The sequence below is a fragment of the Mercenaria mercenaria genome, unplaced genomic scaffold (assembly GCF_021730395.1).
Source record: "Mercenaria mercenaria strain notata unplaced genomic scaffold, MADL_Memer_1 contig_4893, whole genome shotgun sequence".
Taxonomy (NCBI): domain Eukaryota; kingdom Metazoa; phylum Mollusca; class Bivalvia; order Venerida; family Veneridae; genus Mercenaria; species Mercenaria mercenaria.
The window spans coordinates 26,319-41,277 of record NW_026463158.1 but is presented as its reverse complement, the minus strand read 5'-3'; the positions used below and the strand labels follow the sequence as shown (position 1 = coordinate 41,277).

The following is a 14,959-nucleotide window of genomic DNA, read 5'->3' as shown; positions in this document are numbered from 1 at the left end:
GTAAATGGACAAACTGACACATTTAGGTGGGGAAAAAAATCTCAAAAATCCATAAAAAGTGATTACTCTAAGAATGATTAGTGGTACAAACTTATTGACATTAGGTTTTTGCAAGATATTCTTATAAATGACCAAATATATAGTGCAAAAAATAGGAAGCTCTTGCAATGATTTTGAAATAATGCAGAAAATTTACATTCTTCTTGCATTTTTACCAATATCGAATTTTTATTTTCACCTACTTTATCATTTTTCAGTGTCGTATTTACATTCTATGCCAGGCTTGGTGGAAATGAACATGTTGACAAATTTCATCCGAACTGTGGGCACTAAGATATTTTATGAGCATTTTGACAATGCGAATTTAAAAAATTACATTTTCTGATGGAAATTGAGCCGGCCTGCTTTGCTCAGTAGGGAAAACCCTGATGTATGATTGTTGTAAGTTTGATCCCCAGACAAGGCCTATTTTGGTAGCAGTTTGACTTTTTGTTTGTAATACCTTTTGTCCTTAATCTGTTATTCATATGAGGAAGTTGACAGTTACTTTTAGAGGGCATTAAAGTACTTGAATGTACAGAATCCAGAACTACTGTTTAGGTTAGCTGCCAATCATTATATAACAGAAATACTATTGAAAAACTCTAAAACAAATTTTGATATGCAACGAATTATGTGGTTACTGAAACAACCTTTGAAACACAATCCAAGCTAACAAATATGTTGAAATGTTAACTATGAATACTTTAACTGAATGTCATCTATAAATTAGTTTTTGCTGTCAAATATCACTTACCTCCAGAACGTACAAATCACTTCCAGAAAATGAAGCCACGCAGCTGGCATTCAGCATGCCAGTGGTTCTACCTAGGTGCCTGCCTATGATGAAATAATGCACAGAGGGGCACCTTGGATCTTCCTCCACCATCAGAATCTAGAAAGTCGACATATGACCTATAATTGTGTCAGTGTGATATTAAACCCCACAAAAACAAAAATAAAGTCATCCATGCTGGAGTGGGCTCTGTCTCTCTGTACCTAACTTGTAATTTTATTAGCATCAGTGGCATGATGTATCTGTAGAGACTGAAATAGAACATGTTTTCTTTGCAGGGAAAGATTTATTCCTATAACACGTAGGTCAATAATTCGCCATCTCATGCAGAAGAAAGATTTTCTCACACGAGAAGAGCTGAAAGTGTATGAAGATTTCGCACTTGCCTTAGATACAGCAATTGTCAATAAATACCATGGTGTTCTTCAAGAGCTTAAGGTACTTTATCCTTGTTTTAGACTGTTTGGAGAGAAATAGGGATACTGAAAAATGAAGTTGATTGTCATGTTTTTAGCTCACCTGAGCACGAAGTGCTCAAAGGTGAGCTTTTGTGACTGCCCTGTGTCGTCGTCGTCTGTCCGTCAGTCGTCGACGTTGTCGTCAACAATTTGACTGTTAACACTCTAGAGGTCACAATTTTGGCCCAATCTTAATGAAACTTGGTCAGAATGTTACCCTCAATAAAATCTTGGACGACTTCGATATTGGGTCATCTGGGGTCAAAAACTAGGTCACCAGGTCAAATAAAAGGAAAAGCTAGTTAACATTCTAGAGGTCACAATTTTGGCCCAATCTTAATGAAACTTGGTCAGAATGTTACTCTCAATTAAATCTTGGACAAGTTTGATATTGGGTCATCTGGGGTCAAAAACTAGGTCACCAGGTCAAATCAAAGGAAAAGCTTGTTAACACTCTAGAGGTCAAAATTTTGACCCAATGTTATTGAAACTTGGTCAGAATGTTACTCTCAATTAAATCTTGGACGTCTTCGATATTGGGTCATCTGGGGTCAAAAACTAGGTCACCAGGTCAAATGAAAGGAAAAGCTTGTTAACAGTCTAGAGGTCACAATTTTGGCCCAATCTTAATGAAACTTGGTCAGAATGTTACTCACAATTAAGTCTTGGACGAGTTAGATTTTTGGTCATCTGGGGTAAAAAACTAGGTCACCAGGTCAGATCAAAGGAAAAGCTTGTTAACACTCTAGAGGGCACAATTTTGGCCCAATCTTACTGAAATTTGGTCAGAATGTTACGCTCAATAAGATCTTGGACGAGTTTGATATTGGGTAATCTGGGATCAAAAACTAGGTCACCAGGTCAAATCAAAGGAAAAGCCTCTTAACACTGTAGAGGCCACATTTATGACTGTATCTTCATGACTCTTGGTCAAAATGTTTATCTTGATGGTCTCAAGGTCCAGTTTGAATCTGTGTCATGTAGGATCAAAAACTAGGTCACCAGGTCAAATCAAAGGATAAGCTAGTTAAAACTGTAGGGGCCACATTTATGACCATATCTTAATGAAACTTGGTCAGAATGTTAATCTTGATGATCTATAGGTCAGGTTTAAATCTGGGTCAGGTGAGGTCAAAAACTAGGTTACTAGTTCAAATCAAAGGAAAAGCTTGTTAACACTCTAGAGGCCACATTTATAACTTTATCTTCATGAAACAGTCAGAATTTTAATCTTGATGATCAGGGCTTCGGAAATTTGCCGGTTTGTCGGTTTTGGACTGATTTTTGACTTTTCAGACCGATTCATGAAGTGAAAAAACAAAAAAAATCGGTCGCGTAAAAATGGAGAAAAGTATAAATTTCGGTCTGATATCTCAATACACGATCACCTGCCAAGCAGGAAATTGTTGGTCGCACCCTCAGATAATCAATAAACGTGTCAATCGGTCTGATTGTCACTTTGATAATCGGTCCGTAATTAGCACGTGACGCAATCAGCGCTAGCGCTGCACATCCTTTAATGTTAGCAGACAGCAGACTGCCATGTATTAAACATTTTTGACTGGTTTCTGACTGGATCCAAATCATTTCGACGGGGATCCACTTCTTTTATTTAGAATCCGCCGGATGGTTTATTTAAAAAGGTAATGTTTGATCACGGGTAAAAAACAAACGGTCACTGCATTTAATCATGTACATTATAGGTCTTTGATTTAAAAAGACATCACACGGAAAACCGATAAAAATATTTTTTATAATTACTTGATTTGAAAAAATTACACGATTCATTTGTTGGGGCTCCAGTTGAAACATGTGCAGAAAATCGTCTTTGAAACCCGACTGTACAAAAAAGAAAAAGAAAAAAATGGACCGGCAAACATGAATGATAAAGAAAACCGAAGTGGCGCTGTTTATCAAATTGGTCTTTTAAAAAACGTTTCAGAATGAAATTTTGTTTACATCACAAGAGAACATAAAACTTTATATAATGTAGTTGCTTATTGAAGTACAACGTAAGTGAAATGAAATATGCGTGGCCAACCCGCGTGACCTTTTGGTACTATACATGCGGGGAAATTCGATCTCGGCGTTCACATAACATACACATTCGGTCCGCGGCAGAGTATTCTTAAAATACTGAGGCTGTTTAGCAGAGAATATATGTCGTGTAATTCACTTTGACGCATTGTATTTTATAGAATTCCGTCAAAGAATGAGGAAACATCACAAAGTATCTGCCGTGTATACGGTACCGAAGTCACGTGCATTGGCTTTTAGACTAGTTACGTACACGGTGTCAATGCCGGCAATTTTATCCCCGCAGGAAAGCAGGAAAAACATCGAAATTTAAACAAAGTAACGATCACACATAACACTGAAACACTGTCTTCATTGTATGGTAACTCGCGGTGACCAGTAACTTAGTTTTAATGCATGACATGCTTATTTCTTTACTCTATCACGTTTTACAAAATATGTAATATTGGGAATGCGGTGGGTGGGGTAGCGCCGATGTCACGATTTTCGTTTTGGACCGATTGAGTTATCAAAATTACCGGAGCCCTGTTGATGATCTTTAGGTCAAGTTCGAATGTGGGGTCAAAAACTAGGTCACCAGGTCAAATCAGAGGAAAAGCTAGTTAACACTTTAGAGACGACATTTATGATCATATCTTAATAAAACTTGGTCAGAATGTTAATTTTGATGATCTTTAGGTCAATAGGTCAGGTGAGCGATACAGGGCCTTCATGGCCCTCTTATTTACTTGTTTTTTTGTAAAAAAAAAAAAAAAATGAATTGTTATGAACTTTGTCTTTGTTCTTTGTAACTCTTTCTGATTATTTACATTCCCGTAACTATGTGACTTTCAAAATTTGAAATATAACTACTTGTGAAAGATCTTTTAAGATCTTTTCTTGCAGCATTTACTTTTAGTATTTATGAATATTTAGCAACCATACTTGGATAATGTCTGTTGGTTTGTTGGCCTGACCTGTAGTTGGAGAAAGCTTTTGCCTACATTAGTCAAACTTTATAAGATGACTGCCTGTAGTCAGTAGATGACCCCAGTTTTGGATGTCAGTCAAATGGTCAAAGGTCAAAGGCACAGTGACTTCTGTACAAAAATTATTTTAGGATATGGTTTGAAAATGCTTAGGCCTATAGACATACGTTTTAGCATAGGTTGTCTATGGCCAGTAGATGTCCAGTTTTGTATTTTCGGGTCATTAGATTAAAGGTCAAGGTCACAGCTTACAAGAGACTGAAAATTACTAAACAGCATAACGTCTGAAAGGCCATCTTTGGGGGATGTGTGTTTTACAAAACAATGCCACTATATATATTCAAAATATGAAATTGTATTATATGAAAAATAGTTACTTGTTTTCTTTAAATATCATAGAATCTTTTTGACCCTATCAACCCAGACAAAGACACAATAGAAACCCGAAAATGGAACCCAAGGGAACGTCAGGACAATGAATTCTGGTTGCTACAGCGACTGGAAGATATTATGGAGAAGGCCAATTTTCATGAACTTCCAGAGGATGTAGTCAACAAAGCATTAGAGGAACATGAGGTTTCGGATGGTGTCAGGGTATGTATTATTGTTTACTTTCAGTTTTAAGAATAGAATTGAAATCTCCCTCAAGTACCTTGTATTGTTAATCAGTTTGATATCTCAGCTAAAAAGAGAAAAGGTTTAGTGAATAAAGACAGCTTTACACATTTTACCTATGAACTTGATAAAATAGAAAGTTGTGATTTCAGTGTGTGATGTTGGAATTTCAGCATGTGTATACAGGAGGATTTCATTTTTTAGCTTGACTTTTCGAAGAATAAGTAGAGCTATCCTACTCACCACGGCGTCGATGTCGGCGTCACACCTCGGTTAAGTTTTTCATACCAGTCCACTTTTTGACAAAGTCTTTTGAGTTAAAGCTTCGAAACTTTCAACACTTGTTTACCATCACCATGGCCAGTTGTAGGCAAGAGCACATAACTCCATCAAGGATTTTGGCTGAATTATGGCCCCTTTTGACTTTGAAATCTTGGTTAAGTTTTTCGTACCAGTTCATATTTTGACAAAGTCTTTTGAGATAAAGCTTTGAAACTTTCAACACTTGTTTACCATCACCATGTCCAGTTATAGGTGAGAGCACATAACTCCATCAAGAACTTTGGCTGAATTATGGTCCTTTTTGACTTAGAAATCTTGGTTAAGTTTTTCGTACCAGTTCATATTTTGGCAAACTCTTTTGAGATAAAGCTTTGAAACGTTCAACACTTGTTTACCATCACCATGATCAGTTATAGGCAAATGTACATAACTCCATCAAGGATTTTGGCTGAATTATGGCCCCTTTCTACTTAGAAATCTTGGTTAAGTTTTTCGTACCAGTTCATATTTTGTGTAAAGTGTTTGACATATGGCTTTGAAACTTTTATCACTTATTCAGTATAATAGTCTATATCTGTAGGAAAGAGTACATAACTCTATCATCTATTTTGGCTGAATTACGGCCCTTTTTGGACTTGAAAATCTGTTCTGTTTTCCATACAAGTCCATGTTTTGTCAAAACAATTTGACATATAGCTTTTAAACTTTGAACACTTGTTTATCATTATGATTTCCATCTGTAGGCAAGAGTACATAACTCTGACAACTATTTTGGCTGAATTATGGCCCTTTTTTGACTTTGAAATTGGTTCACACATTGCCATTTAGTGCAAGACTTATCGAAATCCACAAATACTGGAACATTGTTTGTCTAATCTATTTTTTTCTTTTGTCTGAAAATCTATGTTAATATTTTGACCCCACTCTTCAGTCAATTCTTCGAATAGTCGAGTGCGCTGTCATCAGACAGCTCTTGTTCAGTTTTGCATATGATATGTGAGAATTAAGAGCAAAATGATTTTTCATACATTTTAGCTTAACATATTCAAAATATACTTGTTGTCTCTAAATCTTAAGTCTTAAACCTGTAGTTTTATGTTAGAGAGCAACTTGATTAAATTTATATGACAAGTCTTAGCACACCCTTATTATTATGTGTAGAGATTTATTACATGTACATGTAACATAAGCAATTCTGTGAAGAGAAAAAAGTCGAGTGAAAGTAAATGTTTCTAGAATTTAAAAATTAAACAAGTGTGAATTCTTCTATTTATGCTCAAAACTAATGTAGAAGACTTTTTCAGGTATCAGTTGACAAGAACAAGTACGATGTATTGAAATTTTGGGCTTTAGGACGTGAGAAGATTACAGTAAGCGTACCTTGGTATAAAGCCTTGTTCATGAAGAAAGAAAACTTGCCGAAACCCAAGTTGTACTACAAACGTGTTGTGATTGCATTAAGATTTAAACGAGACCAAAAACTCATGCTTAAGTCTTTCAAGGAAATTCCTGTGAATGCTCTGGAAATGATGCTTCCAGATGGGAAAATCAAAATCAGTAAAATGGACAAAGGTATAATTGCAACTTCAGTTAGTATTGCCGTGATGGGCATTGTAGCGAAGATAGTAACACTCCTGGCATCCATGAATGTTGATTGGATGCTCATACTGAGTGGGGTGACTGGGTTGGCGGCTGTGCAGAGCTGGACAATATACAAAAACAAAAGGAATAGATATCTAGCAGATTTATCAAGGCTTTTGTACTTCAAGAATGTGGCCAATAATCGTGGTTTGTTGGCATTGCTTGTAGACAGGGCAGAAGATGAGTCCTTCAAGGAGGCTTTATTGGTGTACACATTTCTACTTGCTAACAGGCCGAGTACGATGTATGACAAGAGAAGTATTGAAATGTCACCTGCTGAGTTAGGTATGTATTCTTCTGTAGTATATGAAAGAAACTTATTAAGTAAAACCCTGTTGTCCTGGTCTTTGAATTGATTTTGAAGAAAATGACCACTTAACATTAGAATTACACAGTGCACAGAGATTTGAATGACTAATTACTCAGAAATGGTTTTATCAGAATTGTTATTCATAATGAGAAACTTTATTATGAAGATAGAAGCATTTTATTTATATAATTTGCAGCAAGGTATTAATGCGTGAAACATTGATGTAAATTGATACATATTATTTTGGTCTGGTATACAGTACTCATAATGTAGGATACAGTGTTGCTGTAGTATTATTATTAAAGAAACTACTCATAATTTTCATAACAACACGCTTGAATAAGTCCACACTTAATGGTCAAAGGTCATATATCTTCATTTTGTGTCTGTATTAATGGAAGGATTTTTGTAAAGCTACCATCAATTGTTTACATCAACAAGAGGCATATAAAGTCATGACCAAGGCCAGGGAAGGGAGGCATATTAGTTTTCAACTGTCCGTCCGTTCGTTAGTTCATTCGTTCGTTCATCCCAACCTTAACTTTTTGCCTGAAGGCACTTTACTCGCGAACCACTGCACCCAGGACCTTCAAACTTCACATGCCGATAGTATTTATTGAGTACACGACCCCTACTGACTTTGGGGTCACCAGGTCAAAGGTCAAGGTCACCAGATCAAAGGTCAAGGCGCTGCGGGGGCATTTGTCACCATTAATGACAGCTCTTGTTGGTTTACCTGTTATAAACCTTAAAATAAATGACGCTGACGTCAAAGCTTTTTTGCACTCACAAATTATCAAATTTATATATTTCACTCCTGTGATGTCAGATGTGATAAAAAATGTTTAAAGTTTGTATTCCACTGTTTAATGAAAATGTTTTATTTTAGGTGGGCTAACTGCTGTTCAATTGGAAGGAAGGATAGAGAAGTGGGTTTATCAAGTGACAGGCACAGAGGTAGAAGTCGAGTCACTGGAAGCTATAAATCTACTCAAGAAGTTCGGAATTCTGTGTGAAATTGACAATAAGTTGCACGTGCTACCACTGATGGCAGCATTGCACAATCTTCCTCAGCAACCGCAGTCAGTGGTTGCTAGGACAACAGAATCGGACATATTTGAGGGTTACGATAGAGACGTTTTCATGGAAACTGAAGAGCAGTATCAGGAGGAAGAAAAGGTTCAAAAGAGAATAGGATGGTTTTGAAAGTTGTGAAAGATAATTAATAGAAAATAAAGATAAATTTTACACCAAATCAGGTCTAACAGAATATGCATCATGTCATTTGGTATACATGCTGCTGGCAACAGACAGTGTAGGATATAAATGGACAGAAACAGGTGTGTAGAGGACATGCCTGAAACTAGTTTGAATATAGGAGCAGCCATTATGCAGTGTACACTTTGAAAATGTTTATAAATTACCTATTCTACAGAAAATGCTTCCATTTCAACTATATATTACATCATAAAAGAAATTGTTTTACAGATATATTAAGTAGATTTTATTTGCAGATGTAAATGTTTGAACTTCCTGTGGATATAAGATGTCCTCAGTTTTGTTTAAGTCTCAAAATGCTAAATTAATTTCCCAAACATTGCCCTGTCTTTTAGATTTTTCTTGTGGTACATATTTTTTAAATGTTTATATAACATTTCATTTTAGTTACCTTTAAGCGTATTTGCAGTAAATTTGATGTATTGCGTTTAATCTTTTAACTGTTAGATTGATGTCTTGCAAACTGATATTTAGGAGTTACTAACTACAGTTGAATGTGCCCACACAGTTGAAACAGATGTCTAAAATTCTAAAAATACAAAACTTCCAGTTCAGCTTCAACTCTTAGAAAGAGCTATAATGATAAAAAATAAATGTGTCTGACAGCACAGTTAAGAAAGTAAGACTACTGGCATGTGGTCGAGATATAATTGTTTGCAATATTTATTCTCCATTAAAGGGACATGCCTCTAGATTTATGTTTTAAATTGATGATTTCAATATTTAATAATTGTAAATAAAGCAAAATTAAAGTGGTTCTGTGTATTCTAGTTTGTATCGGTGTGCAGTCCATAATATATGCGGGAAAGTTCTGAAAAGTATGGGTTACACTATATACCACTGTGATGTAAACACAAGGAATTTAATGGTTCGTTATATCATACTTCTGAAATGTTTGCTACTTAAATTGTGTTGATTTATGATATTACATAGAGAACATTACATGAGTGTCTTTTCATATTGAACTTATTAAACAAGTTGAATGAAATAATAAAATGTGAGGCGCTGTCGAGCATTTTATCAATGTTATTCAGAGTCAGTGTGGAAAGTCACAAATGTAATATTTTTATCACATGTTACCTTTTCCTGACGAAAAAATCAAAAAATCTACTTTCTTGTTCCTTAAACAAGTCAATTTGACCAATGTCTCATATGCTATAAACGATGTCAACATCAAAGCTTTATTACACTAGTGTATTATCAATTTTATGTAATGGCTTTGTTATACTCCGGCAATGTCAAACATGTGATAAATATATTTAATAGACACTGCTGTTGAATTTTTAGCCATATTCCTCCAGCTACCCGGAACAGTGTTCTAAGAAATAAAGAGTAATCTTGTAATTGTTGTCAAATGAATAAAAGTAGTACACTGTTCTGCTCGGGTACCCTGCACTACTATGGGGATTATGCATAGTTGATAGGATCCAAGGTCATTAATATTTACCTTGTGTCTTGTGTTTACCCCAGCTTTTATTTGGAACAGTCGGCACATGATCTAAACATTCTTGAACACTACCCTTTCATAGAGTGTGTGCAGAATGTTCTGAGCAGTCAAAGGAATACAACTTTTCAAATTGATACTTTTCTAGAGGCATAGATCTTGAACTGAGAACTATTAGTATGTATGTGTCTTTATTATCAAAGGACATTTTGTTCTTAATATTTATGTTTTGAAAGTGCTAAATTTGACTTGTATTCTAAATTGTTATTTATATTAATAAAATACATGAACTATTTGTTTTTGCTTTTATTTTGTTTTAATCTAGCTGCATATAATGGGAATTTATTACATGTCGATTTGCTGTGGTTTATTGAAATATAAAGGTAGATGATGTACAAGTTATACGAGAATTACACTGTTTACCATACTGTATATAATTTTCACTGAGTATGAAACTACACCTAGTATGGAAGAAAAATAATAATAAATAATTGAAAGTTCTTACCAAAAATGTACAACAGTGGTGTCATAGATGTACAGTACAGTACATCATCGAGGACAAAATGTATGCTCTATGTACAAAAATGTCAAAGAAATCTATGGATCTCAAAAGACCTATTTAAAGATTTTCAGTATAAACTTTTTGATGTGATGACATTGTGAGTGACATTGTGCATGTATAAATTGGTCTAATCCATTGATGTGTAAAAAGAACTTTTTCATCTTATTTTAAATGTTGCACACTTGAAAATATTGCATCTGGTATTCACTTTCTAAAAGATATTTTGTTCTCACACTGAAACAAACAAATATCTTATATATTGCAGTTCTTTGGTAAATACACTTAACGAAACTAGGTATCCTTGTCAGTATCTTTCATTTTACCTTTAGTACTTTTTCAATTTCATACGTTGAAAAAAAAAACGAAAAAAAAAACGCAAGTGTTGCAATGACATCGTTTAATTTATTCTAAGACTCGACCTAATTTGAAAAATTGCTGAAATACACATATATGTCTGCAAGAAACAAACAAGAGGGTCATAATGACATTGGATCGCTCTTTTGAGTAATATGAGCTACATCTTTCAAATATCAAACTGATGCTATAATATTAAGAAAGTAGGCCAGTAGGTCACATTCATGGTCACTGAAAGTCAGTTTTAAGATCAGTGTGCAAAACTGTACATGTCGCCAACATTTCCAGACTGAATCTTCAAAAACATGAAAGTAGGTAGGGGCGGGACCTCTTTTCACCAAAGAGGCATAATTCGAACAGTCTTGTTAGAAATCAACTAGGCAATGGTACATACCAAATGTCAAAGGCCTAGGCCTTGAACTTTCAGACAAGAATTTTTTTTCCTATATAAATCTATGTAAAACTTTGGACACACTGGATAGTGCCTCTTTAACTAAGGGTAATAATTTGAACAATTTCGGTAGAGGACCATAAGGCAATGCTACATGCAAAACATCAAAAGCATAGGTCTTGTGGTTTCAGACAAGAAGATTTTTAAAGTTTTTTTCCTATACAAGTCTATATAAACCATGTGACCCGGGCCTGGGCGGGGCAATATTTGACCCTAAGGGGATAAATTGAACAAACTTTGTAAAGGACCAATAGATGATGCTATATACCAACTATCAAAGCCCTAGGCCCTGCTGTTTTGGACAAGAAGATTTTCAAAGTTTTTCCCTATATAAATCTATATTAACCATGTGACCCCTGGGGCGGGGTCATATTTGACCCTAGGGGGATACTTTGAACAATCTTGGTAGAAGACTATTTGATGATGCTACATACCAAATATGAAAGCCTTAAGCCCTTTGATTTTGGACTAGAAGATTTTAAAAGTTTTTCTTGTATAAGTCTATGTAAAACATATGACCCCTGGACGGGGCCATATTTGACCCTAGGGGGATAATTTGATCTAACTTGGTAAAGGACCATTAGATGATGCCACATACCAAATATCAAAGCCCTAGCTACTGTGGGTTTGGTCAAGAATATTTTCCGTGTTTTGCCTTCCGGTTTCCATGACAACCGGAGGTCTTCAGGGATTTCTATTCTTTGGTCAGTTTTGATAGGGGCACCCAACGATCATTTCTGTGAAGTTTAGTGTAAATCTGCCCAGTGGTTTTGAAGAAAGTTTTTTTACCGAAACAGAATAGCTTAGGCAATTTTGGTAGCGGGTCACCTAGAGATCATTTCTACAAAATATTTTTGAAACCCGGCTAACAGTTTATGACAAGAAGATTTTCAAAGTGTTTCCTTTCGGTTGCAGTGGCAACCAGAGTTCTTCATGGAATTTAATTCTTTGGGCAATTTTGAAAGGGGGCTTCCCAAGGACCATTCCTGTGAAATTTGGTCTAAATCTGCACAGTAGTTCTGAAGAAGTTTTTTTACAAATTAATGACACCCGACGGACAACGGACATCGAGCGGAAACAAAAGGTCACATTGAGCCTTTGGCTCAGGTGAGCTAAAAGCTAATTTTGTATTAAAGCAAGAAAACTTTGAGAAAAAATAATTTATTTAGTCTGTCATATCTTTTGAAAATCTACAATTGGTATGATATTTGAGCATTATGTCAGTGAATAGTCGATAGCTACACCTCTGTATCCTTATGAATGATAGTTGCTTCTATCGATAATAACAACAACAGGCACTCTCTTGTGTGAATTTTGAGACTTCAGGTATGGATTGAGGTTGTAGTATGAATGAAATGATGCCGTTATAGACTTTGTTTTCAAAAATTTGTTGAAATTTGTGCGTTATTAACAACATATGTGTGTAAAACTGTAAGAAATTCGATCAATTATCTTTTAGAATTATGAAAGATATTGCCCGAAGTATGGCTGGGGCGTTAAAAGTTTGGGTTAGTATACAAGAATTTCAACATTAGTATTCTAAACTTGTAATTTTAATAGTGCGAAACTTTTTATATTCATAGAAAACTGCATATTTTCTCAGTATTAGTCAACAAAATATATGAAATGTCAAAAATCGTAGAATACTGAAGTCCGGGGTTTATTTTTTGAACTATACATTTGGCATACAGAAAATATTTTACAATATAGGTCAAGTTTGATTACCATCCAGTTTGAACCAGTATCTCAATTAAGTTAGGAGCCTTCGTGGCCGAGTGGTTAAGGTCGCTGACTTCAAATCACTTGTCCCTCACCGATGTGGGTTAGAGCCTCACTCGGGGCGTTGAATTCTTCTGTGAAGAAGCTATCGAGCTGGCTTACGGAAGGTCGGTGGTTCTATCCAGGTACCCGCACTTCATGAAATAATACACGGAGGGGTACCTGGAGTCTTCATCCATCATTAAAGCAACAGACAAAAATATCTCTGGACAGTTTAAGTGATGAAAAGTTTTGGTGTCTGTTAAAAAAAGCTTTTTCTTGTGAAATGTGTCAATTTCAAAAACCAACCAGGTCTGACCGGTATATTTCAAATAGGTCAAAACATGAAAACTTACTATTTGAATTCTTCGTGTGGCTGAAATAATGCATGGAGGGACACCTGGGGTTTTATTCCACCATCAAAGCTGAAAAGCCGCCATTCGGCTTAAAATTGTGTCAGTGCTATGTTAAACAAACAACTGTCACAGCGAATGAGATTTGATACAGTTTACCTCTCATGATAATAATTACTGTCCCCATATGATTACAAATGATCAATTTTGAATTTATATTACTGCTGTATGTTATTATTGGTAGACTGGACAGTAACTTTGCAAGAAAAGGCGTTTTTTTTTCAGATTTCCTTGTCAGTTTTGATAGTCCCTAATTTAGCCAAAGAGCTGTACTGAATAATGAGTGGTTCTAGGAACAATTCAAGTTCCTGTCTGGACTATTTGCGGGGTTGTAGTTGCAATGACCTTTCACACTGGAAAATACCTGCTACTTGATGCTCATTTGTTTACTTTTATGTGGAATAATTATTGTCGGGATACGGCATGGAAGAACGAAATTGCAGAAGTTTCGGATAAATTAAAGGACAATAACTCTGGTAGTTGGTTGGTAAAGTCTGATTGCAAGCATCCCCAGCTTTTATTATATTTCACTGGTATATGATAGTAGGTTGTCCCCCTTGAAAATAACCTGAAAACCAATATCGGTGATCCTATCGATAAAATTTTGTGCAATAGATTATATAGGGAAACTATTTTCATTTGTCAATTATAAACTTTTTTAATACGTTGTGAATATTTTACCAGATATCACAGTATACATCAGTTTCTCCTCGTCAATATGATGTAAAAATATTTATTCTTACTGAATATCTTCTTGCTTCCAACTGTGTTTTAAAAGTACCATCATCACTTACATTAAACATATTGTAAAAATCGCTTAAACTGTAAATTTTCTTAACTTTGGAGGCAAATAAATCCTGTTTTCCAAATATGACAACTTATTATCACATATGATAGTATTCTTCACTTTATGGAGAATACAATGATGTATTTATTTTTTTTCTACTGTAAAAGCTTCTTGCTTCCATTTAATGTCAAAGCTTACAAAGAAGCTTAAATGTCTTAAGTAAAGTATTGCCTGCTCAATTGTAACTTACATGGTGTTTGTTTTGTAGATATTTCTTTTATTGTGTGAATATTTTTGTAGTTATGTCAGTATTAAAAAAACATCTTTAATTTTATGTAAAAATGTTCATTGTAACTAATCATCGTGCTTCCGATTTTGTTTGAAAAGGTCTCGCTATCGCATTTGTAGAATATATACCTCAAATCTCTAAAATTATCAGTCTCCTTTTAGAGGCAAATAAATCATTTTCAAACTAGTATCAAAAAGTACAGATGATTTATCACCTGTATGATGATGTTTTTATGCCACCGATGATAGGACTCTCCGTCCGTGTCTGTGTCTGTGCGTGCGTACGTGCGTCCGTGTAAATTTTTGCCCGGGCTATAAATCTGCCATCAATGAAGGGATTTTAAATTAACTTGGTAAAAATCTTCGCCATAGTGAGACAATGTGTCATGCGCAAGACTCAAACCCCTAGCTTCAATGCCAAGGTCACACTTAGATGTCAAATGTTAGCAGAGTCTGTTTCATGTCTAGTTCATAACTC

The 14,959-nt window shown here is 35.2% G+C and overlaps 1 protein-coding gene across 1 annotated transcript; it reads left to right on the top strand.

Annotated features, from left to right (window-relative positions):
• The first annotated feature begins 1,086 nt into the window (after positions 1 to 1,086).
• Positions 1,087 to 10,163, top strand: LOC128554273 (transmembrane protein 143-like). Its single transcript, XM_053535530.1, has 4 exons — positions 1,087 to 1,273; positions 4,698 to 4,892; positions 6,500 to 7,121; positions 8,036 to 10,163. The coding sequence occupies exons 1-4, from the start codon at positions 1,160 to 1,162 to the stop codon at positions 8,350 to 8,352; spliced, it is 1,248 nt and encodes a 415-aa protein (XP_053391505.1). The 5' UTR covers positions 1,087 to 1,159; the 3' UTR covers positions 8,353 to 10,163.
• Positions 10,164 to 14,959: the final 4,796 nt, after the last annotated feature.